The sequence below is a fragment of the Hippoglossus hippoglossus genome, chromosome 14 (assembly GCF_009819705.1).
Source record: "Hippoglossus hippoglossus isolate fHipHip1 chromosome 14, fHipHip1.pri, whole genome shotgun sequence".
Lineage (NCBI taxonomy): Eukaryota > Metazoa > Chordata > Actinopteri > Pleuronectiformes > Pleuronectidae > Hippoglossus > Hippoglossus hippoglossus.
This window is the reverse complement of record NC_047164.1, coordinates 4,879,921-4,895,649: the sequence shown is the minus strand read 5'-3', so window position 1 is coordinate 4,895,649 and position 15,729 is coordinate 4,879,921. Positions and strand designations below refer to the sequence as shown.

The following is a 15,729-nucleotide window of genomic DNA, read 5'->3' as shown; positions in this document are numbered from 1 at the left end:
AGGAGAAATCTGACCTCATCACGGGCCTCGGAGCTCAGCTCGTTATCTGCCTCAGCTCTGAGGAACCGGTGAGCCGTCACCCTCAAGACTGCTGAGATCCCATTTTGGTGAAAGAAAGGAGGTCTGCTGCATATTGTGCATTAATCATCAGGGGTTTTTTTTTATTATGCTCGCCAGCACAATAAGCATCTTAATTTGCTGACAACTGTGAGACTTTTATAAGATCCTTGTTAAATTGTGTAACTTGTGATATCCTGTGGTTGTAACCTTTATAGTGGAGTGTGTCACCAACACACAGCACAAGGGTGGAGACCGCAAACCTCCAAATGAGATTCTTGCTATTACACCTGAAATATGCCACTTCAGCAGTTTAAAATAAAATTATTTTACTGCAGATGTACCACTGAGATCTGCAGCTATTACCTTTGTCCTAAACATCTTTGACCCTCTGTCCAAAAGGATCATCTATTGTCCAACTTCTCTTTGGGTTTGTCCTATTTCCACCAAATTAAATACATCGTTCACAAGCTTTTCAGACTTTCATAAAATGGGTTGATAGATAAACCAATTGTCATACAGTGAATGTGATTTCTTATGATTATTAAAAAACAATCTCTCACCACTAAAAAACTACAGTATGTCCCAAATCAAGGAACATATGCAGAGGGATTATGAACTTTTTATCTTCACAAACTATCTTTTCTGCGGTTTAGTGATGAAAATGTTTCTCTTTTACATTTTTCTCTAAAAAGCTTAGTCAGGGATTTGCAGAAATAAATGTCAAATCATTCACATATATAGTTTAGAACAGCTGATTAAACTGGAAGTTGGAATAAGCCCAATTTGGTCCTGACATTCTGCAGCTCCTTCTCAGCCCATTGGAGTGGTCCTCTAATGAGGAGGTGCAATGACGGAGGAGGATCATCTGAAAATGGGTTGTTATTAGTTGAATATAACTGAGCAGTGGTAAATGTGGTTTATTTACCTAAGTGTAACACAACAGTAGTAAACGTCTGCAGTAATCCTGGCAGCTCTGTGAGGATTGACTCTGGCACAGCAACACTTTCATCCCAACGCCATGTGGATCATCGGGATGAGGAGGGAGAGATTCATCCTCTGAGGACCACAAACATCTTTGTCTTGTGATCTTGCAATCTGTCATTGAGAGACATTTTACAGGATGAGTGAAAACACTGACCAGCTGGTGGCGCTAACGCAGAGGTAGGGAACCGCCAGCGACTCTGGACTACAGCTGCAGTTATTTTTTTCTGCATAGCCCAAGAAGTGATGTTATGAAAATTCTAATTTCCCTTGATAAAGAGTTTTCTCATCATTGTGCTATTAAAGACAATGAAAAGTTGTTGTGATCATTTTAAACGGCAATAGGGGAAAAATGAGGGAATCATTCATGTCCGGATTCATCCTCTGAGGACCATGACAATTTATTGGATAGTTGTGGAGCTGCGGTGGTGAATGCTATAAACCGATAGACCAATGAAGAGGATCACGCTAAATAAAAATCCTGAAACATTTTCACACTGTTACAGAAAACACATGCTCCAAACAGAACACAGCAAATTATTGCCAACAATTAAGGGATTATCGTTGTTTCCTCACACAGATTTGAATAGTAGCAGAATTTCAGTTTTACCATAATAAACTGCAGTATTTTCAAAAGCTGTATCCTTCCTGAGTCCCATTCGAGACTGCATCCTCTTTCTCCTCCAAACCTGTTTCTCATCTCAATAAGGTGTGACACTGAAAGATTAGATGCCTTTGTGTCCATGACTGCAATACAAATAAGGTTATTTTCTCCAAAGGCACTCTCCAAAAAAGGAAAAGAACTATCCCCACAGTATTGCCGTGCTTTTTTTTCCCCTTTATCTTCTTTTGCAGTTTATTCTCCAGACATTTTTTTTGTTTGTTGGTACCATCTGGTGATTTCAACTAAACTCTCTGCGGAACGACGGCTCTGAGAGGGTTGGCCAACAAAGACTGCACCATCAATTACGATTAAAAAATAATATCTTTCCCCTTTAGAGGTACGGCTGAAACAGCACAGGCATGTGGAGCAGCCACATCACTGGGTTCTTGTGGAGGACGCTGTCGACGGTGTTTTATTTCCACAAGAATGTGCTCGAGTGCTTAAAGATTGTTAAAGGTTCTTTCGGAGCAGCCACAAACACAGAGAGTCTGTGAAGCATGTTCACTACTGTCAGCACAGCATAAGCTTTGTCATTTTTCAATTAGCAGATTTATGTTTTGGTTTTTTTTGTACTATCGGTGCAGTGTTTTTCTTAAAGTGTGAGGTTTTTAAGCATTCGCTCAGTGTCTGTCCCTGCTACTGAGATTGTTTCAAACTGTGTGTGTGTGTGTGTGTGTGTGTCGCTGTGTGCGTCAGTGTGTGGCTGTGTGTGACCTTACAGCCACAACTGTCTGTCTCTTTGGTCATCACATCAGGGCCTGTGGAACATATCACCCTGCTCTGAGGCTGACACCGGGCTGCTCTAATCTGTTCCCACTGCTGCTGGGCTCCGGGGCATCCGCTGCAGCCATGCGACCATGCAGCGAGGAGCTGAGCAAGTGAATTGGCGCTGGCCTCAATGTGTCACCACCGGCACTGACGGTATCGATGACAGATGAATCCACTGGATCTGATGGAGAGTTCGAATGCATCACTGCCACCAGTTACCCACATCAAGATGAATGGGATTAGACTGTCACCTCCACTTGCTCTGACTGCACTGCTGTGCACAAAGTGAATCATAGTCCGGAGCCCAAAAATGGCACCAAGGTGGAAGCCTGCACGCAGCTTAATGAATAGTGCATTGTGTTCGCAAATGAAATATTCCCGGGATATGTCTCCAGATGTTTTTTTATGGTAATAATCATCTTGAATGTGTGTGTTTTTAAAGATTAATGCATGAACACAAGTCTTATAATAATAATAAGTTTATTTATACATTATTTAAAACTAATGGCAAACAAAAAGGGATAAAAGTAACATAAGCAATCACTTAAAACAATCAAGTAAAAGCCATTCGGTAAATGTACGTTTTGAGGGATGATTTAAAAACAGTGTGATTTCCTCAGGTCATCACTTCCATTCTACTCAATAATTTTATTTCAGGGCGCCGTGTAACAGATGACCATTAGCTTATAGGCCGCGGCTAACTTTGACTCGTTTACAGTATTTTGTCTGTTGATTCTGCATTTCCCAGAGTTCATTCTGTGGTGGGGGGGGGCGTCTGTCTGTGTCTGTGTCTCTGTGTCTCTCTCTCTCTCTCTCTCTCTCTCTCTCTCTCTCTCTCTCCACAACTGCAGCTGAGACTCTGCATGCACTTACTCTACTAGTGCGATTCATTTCATTTATTCAATTTCTGGAAAACGTCTCATGGCTCAACCCACTGTTGTCTCACTACCACCCAGCGGGTCCCGAGCCCTAGATTGGGAACCACTGAAACCCAGCAGAATTACAATAACCCAGTCAAGATGAAATAGAAGCATGAATCACTTTTTAAAAAGGTTTTAATGAACCCCTAAAATTACAAATGTAACAGAATTGGATCTAACATCTCACGAAGACCAGTGCTATTGTTGTGTTTCATTGTTGATCTCAAAATGTCCCCCTGCATGTGAGAAGTGCTCCACATAGAGCCCAGAGCCGCTGATTGGACCCACCACCGTGTGTACAATTAATGCCCCTCGGAGCGTCGAGCTGAGATCAAACACAGATTGTGGGGGAGTCACGCTGGGAGCAGACGGTGGGACATCGGGGGAAGTCGTTGTTTGCACGCAGACCTCGGCGGTGGAGCTGGTGGTGGGAGATGAGAAAGTCGGAAACAGTGAGAGGAGAGGAGAGGAGGGGAGAAGAGGGGAGGAGAGGATGGGGGGGGGGGGGGGGGAGCACAAGTCGGAGGTGTGTGAGTGTTGTTGGTGAGAGGCTGATTCTCTCGCTCCGTGGGCTCCTCCACATCCCGCTGCGCGCCTGACTGAGGGCTCCTCCGTGAGATTTGCCACAGAGCCGCCTCGCCACGCACAGCGGCGCCGCGGCTGCGTCGTACGGGTCCGCGCAGAGGAAGTACGTCTCGACTGGTTCAAGAAGAGAATTAGCTCCTGGTTCGGAGAACATCAAATGAAATCTGAGAGTCTCCCGCGGCGGAGAGATGATTTGACATTTTAAAAAAAACGAGGGAATAGCCGTCTGCTTTTTTTGTTTTTTTCCATCCCTCTCCAACGTGGGCGCATGCGGACTGATGGGAGCTGGAGATGCCAACCAGCAAGACAGGGACGCGTCGAGAGGATGGAGACTTGACGTATGACTGGTCTGCACCTTCTTCTATGGAACATGCTCTAAAGGACAAATAACTACATCTTCCTCACCGGGGAGGAGGAGGAGGAGGAGTGGCAGCACCGCGTGTCCGATCCTTGCGTGTCACATGGATGGATGACTTTTGCGCGGAGGTAAATAAAGCCAAGAGTGCGTGTAACTTCATGTAGGTCACGCGTGATCTCCACGCAAATATCAAGTAACTCGAGTTGGCTTTAAGTTGCGGATTTGCCTGGTGGAGCTCGGGGAGGCACCCAGGTGCGCTCCATGTTCCGTCCAGGACACACCGGTGCTGGCTGTACCTGCGGGACGTAAACGCACAGTTGGGACTCGGGCGAGCAGCGTGAGGCTGCGGGCCAGTGATGCCGGACACATTCACGCTCATAAGGAACCGGACAGAGCCTCGGCTGGGGCCGCTGGAGCGCACACTGGCCACGGAGGGGAGCGTCCGCCCCGCCTGGGTCATAGCCATCCTGGCCAGTGTGCTGATCTTCACCACGGTGGTGGACGTGCTGGGGAATCTGCTGGTGATCATCTCGGTGTTCAGGAACCGCAAGCTGAGGAACGCGGGTAGGAGCTTTTGTACATTTGCAATGATGTAGCTTGAACTTATATAACCACAAGGTTATATAAGTTAACCTGCTGATTAGAGATCACGACCTATAACAACTCGTATTTTGGGGAAAGGTGGATTTTTCTGTTTAACTTCCACATGTTCTGTACTTTGAATTTTCATAATAATGTTTGTCACGTTTGTTTTACTTCCATATTCTTCCTATAAGCCGCTATTTCACATTTCATATTTGGACCTTTGCGTACACTTTGCCCTCATCAGCAACAAAACCCATCCCCAAGCAACTTTGTGCATTTTGAGCATCTTTCAAGTTAAGTAATATGGTTTCGGCTAAATGTTGGATTATTGTGTCAACTTGCTCCTGTCCTCCACATAGACAATCTTCTTCTTGCACTGTGGGCATGTGAAGAGCATCTTGAGAGGACACATGGCTGCTGGTGGACCTGCTGATAGCCGGTATCTTTAGTGTGATGGAGGCTCGTTGCTCTTGGTCATTTACGTCTTCACAGTTTCATCAGACCATAGGAACAGCTTGATAGACACCATGTCTTAGAATACCAGGTCTTCTCTTGTTTCTGGTGAAAGTTCACACTGACTCACACCTGCTGGTTCATTAGTGCAGGTGAGTCCCTTTTAACAATGCCGTTGATGAACCCATTCAGATGCAGATGTGTGAAATTACCCAGGAGGCTTCCTGCAGCTACAGTGAAGCATGAAGTCGAATCAAAAAAACATGGAAGTGCTCTTTCACAGAACCGTCGCTTCAGGTAAAAAGGAAAAACTACTCCTGGGGTTGTAATTCAACTCTCTCCTGATTAAACATTAAAGCCTTTCAAGGAAACCTTATTGGTTTAGTGCTTCATTTTACCCCTCGTCGATTTTATATACTGTATACTGACAAATTATTGAAATAATTCTCCCCCTGATTTTTAAGAAAATGCTTGAGATTGTAAACTTCTCAGGATGGATGTTTTATGCATTGAACTCTGCTGACTGGCTATTTCAGACAATAATTAGGCCAGGAAACATGCATTTATTAGCATTTTTCTGTAAAATCAGGATGCATCCAGAAATCTCTCTTCCTTATTAGCAGAAGTGTAAAATTCCCCGAGGACAAACCAAAACAACTACAATCTTTCATCTGAGGACATTATGAACCATCCCGTCTATTTGTTCTCACAGGAAAACGTTTTTTCTTGGTTATTTAGACGTAATTCAGTCGTGGATGAGCACCATGATGGCTGCTGCAGCCCCGTCTTCACAGAAACACTCCCACATTCTGCACCCTACGTCGAGTGGGTTTACCTTTTTTTTTAGGTTTAGGTAAGGTTCAGTTTTTTCACAGCTCTGAACCGCCTTGAACCAAGGTTATTTATTTATTGAAGCTGGTAAAAAATGGATTTCACAAAGTTAAGAAGGAAGAAATGAATTTGTAAGTCGGGAGCAATATGTCAAGTGTGATTTCATTGGTGTGCACAATCTACAAAGTTCCTTTTTATCAGTATCTGTGTGCACAGCGACAGGATTTTTCTCATCTCCAGTGGAAATAACAGAGAATACGTGTTATTAAGAAACATAGTTGGCTATTTTAACCAGAGAGCACATTTAACACCTTTATCTCAGGCTGCTTTTCATTTTCAGTCCTGCATAAAGACAAGTGAAGCCTTTGGAACACGTACACTAGAGTGAGACAGCTACATGACCTCTGTGGGAATCCAACAACTGTGGCAGGTTTTGTCTTGCACCGCACGCATTAATACTCTTCTACTGAAGTCATTATGTTGGATAAGATCATACTCTGTACCGTGATCACGTTTACCCTTTGGTTAAAAACACGCTTGTGTTTTCACAGAGCCTGATTCAAGTGGCTTTTGTGTTTTGAAGAGGAAGCGGTCATGGCACGGCTAATGGAAAAAAGGGTGATAATGTTGATTTACTTTTTTGCTGAATTAGAACCGTTAGAACAACCAAAGGGCTCAACAGTAAATTTTTGCATTCCAGAATAGTATACATGTCTGCACACCTGAGTTATCTTTCATTTAATCACGTCTACAGTTTGCCCCACAGAGAACTAATAGACCAGATAAGACCACAGTTAATTCTTTAATTTTACAGCCTAATTAAAAATCTTTGAGGTATTCTTAGAAGTTATGGGTTATCTCTTCCTGTATCTATATATATATCAGTTTCCTTTAGTGGACATCATCAGGGAAGAGTGCCCCTTAAACATATACTGCCACTCGCATTGTGCTTCTCTGCCTTGAAGCTGACCTCTCCCAACTCAAACTGCCCACTCAGCGGTTCAGAAACCACACTGAACCCACAGTCGTGAACTCAGAGGACGGTTGTTGTAGATTGAAACAACCCACTCAACAGTTTGGAAAAAACAGAAAACACCTGACTTGACAGCAGTGTATGAACAGTGGCAGTAGGAGCAGAGGGTGATGGCGTATTTACCCACTACTGCTGTCGTAGCTTTGCATAAGTCTCTGCTATGGCAGAGCGGGTGAAGTAACCTGCTGCCGCCCCAATATTTCATCAGATGCTGGGTTTATGGGTGATGACTAACTCTGCTTATTCTCACCTACCCACAGTGGAGATATATGCAAACTCTACACTGTTTCAAATATGACAGCGTGCTGGTCACGTAACTGAGCTGAATTAGGATTGCACATTATCTTCCTGCCCTCCCCCCCGTTATTCTTTTCAAAGATCTCAATGTTAAATTGAACAATCTCGCAGCCTCATCATGGGCTATTGTACAGCGACGAGCGGTGCAACGCACATGAGCCATTAGTCCATTGAAATTTAAAAACAAAAGCTTTGACAGGTGCGTGGCTGCCATGCAAAACCACATAAAGCACATGCAGCAAAGTGCAGTGCCATATATAGACATATCTAATTGTGATATTGTGCTTTCATGCGCAAAACAAAATGTGTGTATGACTGTGTCACAATCACCCGGTACAGGGGTGTGGGGCAGAGGTTTCTGTCCCCTGACATTTGTCTTTGAAGGAGCTTAGGTGTTGCAAACCTTCAAAGAGAGTTAGACAGGATCACACATTACGGAGACTCTCTTCAAAGAGACTTTATTTACATGATATCAGCCCCCCCTCCTGCTCTCATTCCCTCTCCAGGTACTTTTCTCTAAAGCCTCGCTACAAATATAATGAATTAAAAAAAAGACGTCCTCACCAAATGTGCAGTGTTTCACGTCCGGCCGCTGCCGCCTCTGTTCGTGGTGCTGAAACCAGTCTCTTCACCTGACTCTCTCCAAGGTCCTGAAACAATCAAACCAAGGCCTGTTTTTCACAATTTGTCACATCGGCACAAGAACTGTTTCAAACCTGCTGCAACACCAAAGCAACATCCGTGCACCGGCCATTTAATCAATAACAACTCAAAAGCCGAGGGACCGTTCATGTAAAGAAGCATCCCAGAATGCATCTCACACAAACCGAGCAACAGCAGAGGATCTATTCCAATCTCTGTGTCTGAGTGGTCGACAGTTGTAGTAAAGTGAATCAAGTTTCGATTTTTCTTTGAGGAGAGAAAGTGAAACCATTTAGAAAGTGACCAGTTTGCTCCGGTGTGACCAAATGAGACCAGATGAGACAAGCGGGCTCACGTCCATTTCCATCAAAGCTGAGAACAGTTCTCTCTTGAGAAGCCATTCGGTTATTTCCTCGGATGTCGTGTTTCATCATGCTGTTGCCTTTTGGAAGGTAACTTTTTTTTATGCCAATGTGTTTGTGACAGTGATTTACGACAACACTGCCTCTATTTATTCCTATTTTTCACATATAGAAGTATCTCACCGTATTCTACAAAAAAACAAATAAATTCTGTATATGCTGAAAGTAAATCTAACAGAGACAGTGTTGTAGATTTACTTTGGAGCAACAGTAACAGTTACTGTATTTCAGAGTCAATCCAGCTGAAATCCCCCGAAAAAACTTTTTTCCAACTAGAAAGCGTCTGTTGGCGAAGCTTTGAGTCGAGGTATCTTGTGACAGAACAGTTCAACAGTACAGTTGTGTTGAAATGTGCTCTTGTTACTGAAGCCCGGCTGAGCTGAGTTTGTCAGCGATGAACGCAGCAGCTGCATATTTGAGCAAACTGTATTTTCCTGTTCTCGGTGCATTGGCTCCTTCAGGGCCCTGGGGGGGGACATGTCGATGGGCCCCCTGTTGACCCTCACTGTACATGGCAGTTTTTCTCCCGACACCCCGAAACCACACAGTACACGAGATCTGAAAATGGCAACAATTTTAGATTTGATACGTGAGTTTTCAGCAAACTGAGTTTTTGAGTAATCTTGCCTGATTTTCTTGCCTGATATTTGATGCGGGTGTGGATGCATCAGTCTTCAGCAACTGATTCATGGTTCGAATCACGACCATTTACTGTAAGTCATTCTTGTACTCTCTCCTAGTTGAGTTATGTTTCCATTATGTGGAGCGGTGCCCACTTGACCTGCTTGATAATCCACTGTTTGGACTTCAACTTGAAAATAGAAGTTTCAAAAGGCCAAGGACCTGAATCAGAAAACTTTGTACAATGAAAGTTCTCCAGACACTGACGACAAAGAGCTGAAACACTCAAATCAAGCCTCAGCCTCGCATTTGTTATCTAACCTTAAAATGATAGTAGGTTGCAGTCAACTAGGTCAAGTTTAAACAAGGGGGCCCCCGCATGCTCAGCAGGTTGCGTGGGCCACCCCGCGCACGGAGGCTTGAGTCACGGCATCAAACATTGAATGAAACAGATTTAAAACACATCACAATAGGATTCAGGAAATTACACAACGTCAAACGTCATCGTATTTAAGTTCAATATACTCGCATCCTCAGAGTCTAACAAGTGTAGCAGAAGTCTGTTGCTCCTCCTTCACCCAAGAAACAAGCTTCTGCAGTATTTGAGGACTTGTTCGACCTGATGTGCTGATCATCATGTACCCTGATCATCAACCTCTCTGTTTGCCAGCCACGCTCTGACTCTGGATTCCTCCCCTGCCTCTGAAGTAAGAGAACTGATTCGGACCTGGACTCTTTATTAGTCAACGGTGTTAGAGTAAAATCTAAAATCTAGAAATCGCTTTGTTAAGCCCATCTTTGAATTTTTGTATAAAACCTTGAGCCTCAGTTCTGGTGTTTCTCCATTTGAGTCCAGCCACTTTACCAGTAATGGACTGGAAATGACTGTGAAACAGCCTCATAGCAATATAGCACCTGACAGAATAATAAAACTTACAGCTGTCGGAGTAATCAAATGTACACCTGACTGAATTATCACTATAATGAAAGCAGAGCACAGAGAGTCTGGATGAATCATAAAACGAAGAGGCGCCTCCTTCTATTTAAAAAGAATTCCATCGAAACTCTGAGTTAAACTGAAGCTAAAACAAAGTCTATAGGTTTCAATTGGTCACTTTTCACAGCTCGAAGCGTGATCAGCAACCGTGTGACCTTTTTGAATCAAAATATAAATGGTCATAGTCAGAGATATATAAGCGGCTCAAATAGTATCACCTGATCTCACAGACTCTATAATGATGCGTTTATTTCTAAAAGCACAAAAAGTGGGGAAGCAATGCAGTAGCTCAATCTGCCCCATTGATCAGGAGCCTCTCCACGTCTGTGTCCGATCGGGTTTGATACTGTGATTAATCCTTTAATCACAGGCCCTTAAAGGTGAGGATATGGCTTGTGACAGCTGCTGTTGACGACTGAGGAGGCAGATTTATTTTCCATCCAACATCAGCACCACGGTTCCAAATGGGTTTTGAGTTTCTGTAGGTAAATAGTGTTAGTGGGAGCCAAAATCTGCAAATAAGTTTGAATGCGTGACTGATGAAAAGTGAGAAAGGTGAGACCGAGAGAGAAATTGAATTGCTGTCGGGCATTATCGGCTTTTTAGTTTAGTCACACGGTTCCTTGGTTTATCTTTCACAACTTTACATTTTAGGCATTCAGCTTTCCAAGAGCATCATGGGACTTTCATCTTGCTGAGGTTTTGTTACAAACTATTAGAGACAAATCTGAAAAGCAACAAAATTGGATCCCACTTCCGTCCTCTATATGTAAATTATCACGTACGTCATTTGTGTTGAGTGGTAGAGATAGAGAGAAAGAGAGCGAGCGGAGTCAGGAGGGACTGAGTGAATGAATGTGTGCAGCTATTAACAAAGATTTTACTAATTTATAAAAGGTATCAATCATTATGTGGTGGTCAGGGTTGGTAGTTTGGCTACAAACAAATCAATGCATGGAAACTCAGTAGCGTATATATATATATGTTTAAATCGTAGCGGGTCAGAGACGTCAGGTGAGCAGGCGGTCCTTCATTTATGGCCCTGGACAATTTTGCAACTACACAGTGAAAGAATGTGGCCACGAACATTCAAGACCACCTCCGAATGGGGTTTGAGCAGATCTCAGGACGCAAGCAGGATCCATTTGGATGCATGGACCATTTACAATCACAGTTTGGTAGAAAGCCCCTGATTCTGATCTGGAACTTCTTCTCAGCACTTGAATGGATTTTAATATTCTGCTCATTACTTTTGAAACATAGTTATGCTCCTAATTTTCACCATGGCCCAGTAGGCATCCTCAGATCCTTGACTCTTCCTGGACTCAACCCATAATTTATGCTCTTGACCAAGGTCTTTTGCCATGGGGGCCACTGGGGTGTTTGATTTTAATTCATTAAAATCAAAACGGGACATCGGCCAACTGAACAGGTTGTCAGATCAGACCTTTTATTTTTAATCCTGGGGGAGTTTTCTCAGCTTTCCGATGCACGGCCGGCTCGTACCACGCACCGCACTGGAACCTTCTTTATGAGCATAACAGAGGAGATGGAGAAAAGGCAGCAGTGGGGAGAAGTGGGGAGATCACAGTGCAAGAGGAATGGAAATAGAAAGTGTTAAGCTGTAGCTCAAAAAGAAAAAAGGGGAAGAGATTAGACACAGGGGCTCTGTTGCTACTTTCATTCGACTTCATCAATGTATTTTGATATTGAATCGTTTGGAATTGCGCATTGAAAATTGAATTTGACATCTCGTTATACATCCCATTGTGGCAAATACTGGCCACCCTGGTTTCATCGTGTAGTTTTGTGTAGAATCCATAGGGGAGCGGAGTTGCCACCGATCTATAATGCATGCGAGGAGAGCGTCTGTGGGGCTTTGGAGGATTTTCTGTATGTGCTGAGGGTTTGCCATATAATTCTTTCATCATCTGGTCTTACTGTTTTTCTTTTTTTTGTCTTGCTCAGTGAGTATTTAGACAGAAGTGAAGGTCGGACATGACTACTGGGGATGTTTTCAGCAGGTTTAAGTGCTCAGAGAGTCTACTTCTGCCTGAACTGTGCCCAGACGCTGTCCCGTATCATCTGGGTGAAGCATGACTGCTGTAATTCCTTCAAATGAAGACAGCTGGAAAAAGAAAACAGGAGGAGCTCCGACCGGCACAGGCAGAGAGTAGCAAGGGTATATAGAGAAAGACGCAGAAGGAATGGGTTGGAAGGAGTTCAAAAAGAGAAAAATGTCCAGGACGCAGGCTATAAAATAGAGGAAGACAGCCCAACATTTAGATAATAGAGGAAAAGGACAGAAATCCCACACAATGAGAGGAAGGAGAGTGATGCTGCCTTTTAAAGGGAAGAGGCACAGCCGAGACAATGTAAGAACTACTGTCATGTGTCATCAGAATCACCCAGTTGTTATCAGGACTTTAGTGCTGCGACGGGGGATGATTCAGTAGCACAAGTCTGCACATATCAGTGCACACACACACAGCAACTGACAGAACAGTTTTCTTTAATCTCAATAACCATCAACACGATAGATTGAACGGATTTAATCTGCAAAGCAAGTGATCAGCAATTTCGTCCCTTTATTCCTTATCAAAGCCTCACATACACACACAACCCCCCCCCCCCACACACACACACACACACACACACACACACACACACACCTCCCCGTATCCATAATACATGCATTGTGATAATTTGAAGTGCATTATGTAACAGTTTCTGAAAACCCTCAGGCTGCAGTGGGTGAAGAGGTGGAGGAAGCGAGGGATTTACTGCAAGAGAAAGAGAATGAGACGGAGGAGGGAGGTGAAATGTAGAAGATGGGGGAAATCAAGGCCAATCTAGGATGAGAAAAAATGAGAATGGGATGAGGAAGAGGAGGGGAGGGAGGGAGGTGTTGCATGGATGTGCAGGAGTGAAGTCATGCAAACAAAACCGCAAACATAACAGACAAACAGCACGTTTGTTTTCGGGCAGATGCAGAGAGACAGTGAAGCAGAAGGAAAGCTACGTCCTGGACAAAGGCAAAAGGCTGCGAATGTGTGTTCGGATTTAGAGGGCAAATGTGAAAAGTATAATCCGGAATATGAAAAGCATCTGAGAAGTTATTTCAAATTTAATCTATCTTGTGTTCAGATGGCAGATTAACTTTGATGGCAAACTGACAACTCTCACAGCACGACTGAAATCGTCTCACAAAGCCAAATAAATCACAATAAAATGCACAAATTTATCTCAAAATATGTATAACTTCTTGCTTAATATCAGTAGGATATTGAAAGCTACACTTTGATGCGTCGTAGCCGAGCTCTGCTCAAATCATTCAAGTGTTTCCATTCAGCTAGTTTTCTCTTTATTAAAGAGATGTAATCTGTCCTTTCAGGAGAAAATCCGTTGATTGAAAACCTATGTGTGAAAAAGGAATCTGACTGATTTAAAATACATTGAATTTAAAACCAGATCTTATTGGTTTTGACTGATACATAGTCAAGTATTTCAAACTCGAAGCTTTCCAAGTCAAAATGGAAAATCCCCTTATTTCCGACATGAATACATTTTCCCTCACTTTCACCAGTGGAAACTTATAAAACTTCTTCTTTATACTTTTGTTATTTTTGCAGGTAAACGTCAAAATTCATTTGTGTGTTTAAAACTAGTTTGACTGTAATTTAGTCAATCTGGAAAAGCTCATCAGACACATCACATGCAGACTAACATGAAACTATACCTCCACTCAAACCCATCATTTGTTCATGTGCTTCCCAGACTCCCAGTCAGAGCCCCGTGCTTCCAGCCCTGGAATAACTTGGCAGTGCCGACAGACTCAAAATGCTGTGCATCGAAAATGCCAAGTATTTCCGATCAAACACAGAATGCCCAGAGAAACCAAAGCCCTTCAAAGACTGCTGTCGGTCAACTGGGTCTATTTCTGCAAGTTATGACGTGGAAAGCGCAGGCAAACATGTTGCATAACGGAGAATGGCGCCTGGTTTTGATGGTTTCATAATCAATAATGTCAATAGTCGTTTTCTTCATTTGTGCTGCGCTGCTTTAATCTCGACTTTCTATTTTCCCAATGTTCACTGTTGTAATGACGAGCTAAGACAAGCTTTCTGATTTAATCATCTGCTTTGCTTCACAGTTCAGTGTGCACTTCAAAGGTCAATCTCCCAGGACTAAACAGACTTAATGTCGGCCTGCTGCACTCGGTGGAGGAGCAGTAAGCCACAGGATCGCAGGATAATGTGGGTCCAGCGTGAAAATATGTGAAACAAAAACTGAATCGCAGACACAGTGTAACACGTTACTCAGAATCTAGTGACCTCCTCACCACAGCGCAGGCCGGAGAGAGTTTGTTATATAGCTAATATTTTACATCTTTGCTTTCAAATCAGAAAGAATATCTACTTTGCACGACCCTCTGTTTTAGATTTACACTTCCCATCTGGATGTTAAACTATAATATAGCCACAGTTGACTTGGCAGCACAGGCTCCGTCAGACTGAGCAGAATGGGATCGTTAATGTGAAGGAGTGGAGGGGGAAAACAGACAAGGCCTAGTGCAAGGCATTCTAAATATGGGGAGTGTTTTGGAGAAGTGAGGGTAACGGAGGGCTCCGGCTCGCCTGAGGCAAAGGGAATTGTTCATGGAGTTCATCTTGGCAGACGACGACACCATCAAGTGGTTCGTCTCCTTGTGACGCCCCACTAGCGCTTTCCTCTTACTGTAAGTTCATTCACTGTACGAGACGCTCTGTGCAAGGTTCCATCTGGTTTGAGAGGCAGCTTGATCTGGATTAACCGTCTCGGGCAAAAGATAAACAGTCGGCAGCAATATCTCTGTTTCCAGTGTAGCCTTCGAGAATCTGAGCAATAACTTGCCTCTCTTACGTAACAGACAGACATGTTCTAGTCCTATCAAACTCTCCAGAGGGAAACAAATGGCAGAACTCATTGCTATCACACATCTGTTGATATATAACATAACAGTGATGTTATATTATTTCTGTAATGCACACTAGTAGATGGTTTTATTATCTTAAGAATAATGTCAACAGTATTTCTCCTGTATTAAAAAGAGTCGGCTGGACAAGTTATACAAGTTATTCAGATGATGCCAGACAGGCTGTTTCTTTTTCCATTGGAGCGGATCGTGGTTCGAGGCCCCGTTCACACCTGCTGTTTCTCAAAGCACATTGTTTATCATCCAACCTCTGGGACCACGGCCAATATCTTTGGGTTTCCAGTGCAGACAGCAGATCTCCAGGCCGAGAGTCAGGTTCCGTGAACCATCGACCGTTTACAGTCTGATAAGTTTGTTTTATCACTCAAGTCGAATGTTTCTACACACAAAACACAGTGATACTTTTTGAAGGTGTTATATTATCAGGTGTCTATATGAATGTAGATTAATTTAAAAAGCAGATAGCTGATGCATTTCTATCAATGTGTTCCACCTCTCCACATGGACTGTTTTACCAAAGCCTGCTCGAACGTGATT

The 15,729-nt window shown here is 43.3% G+C and overlaps 1 protein-coding gene across 1 annotated transcript in view; it reads left to right on the top strand.

Moving 5' to 3' along the window:
* Positions 1-3,778: 3,778 nt before the first annotated feature.
* The window catches only part of mtnr1bb (melatonin receptor 1Bb), a 31,912-nt gene continuing 19,961 nt past the window's right edge, over positions 3,779-15,729 (top strand). Inside the window, exon 1 of the mRNA XM_034607108.1 lies at positions 3,779-4,900. Within this exon, the coding sequence (XP_034462999.1) occupies positions 4,693-4,900 (208 nt within the window). The 5' untranslated portion in view covers positions 3,779-4,692. The remainder of the gene's footprint in view (positions 4,901-15,729) is intronic.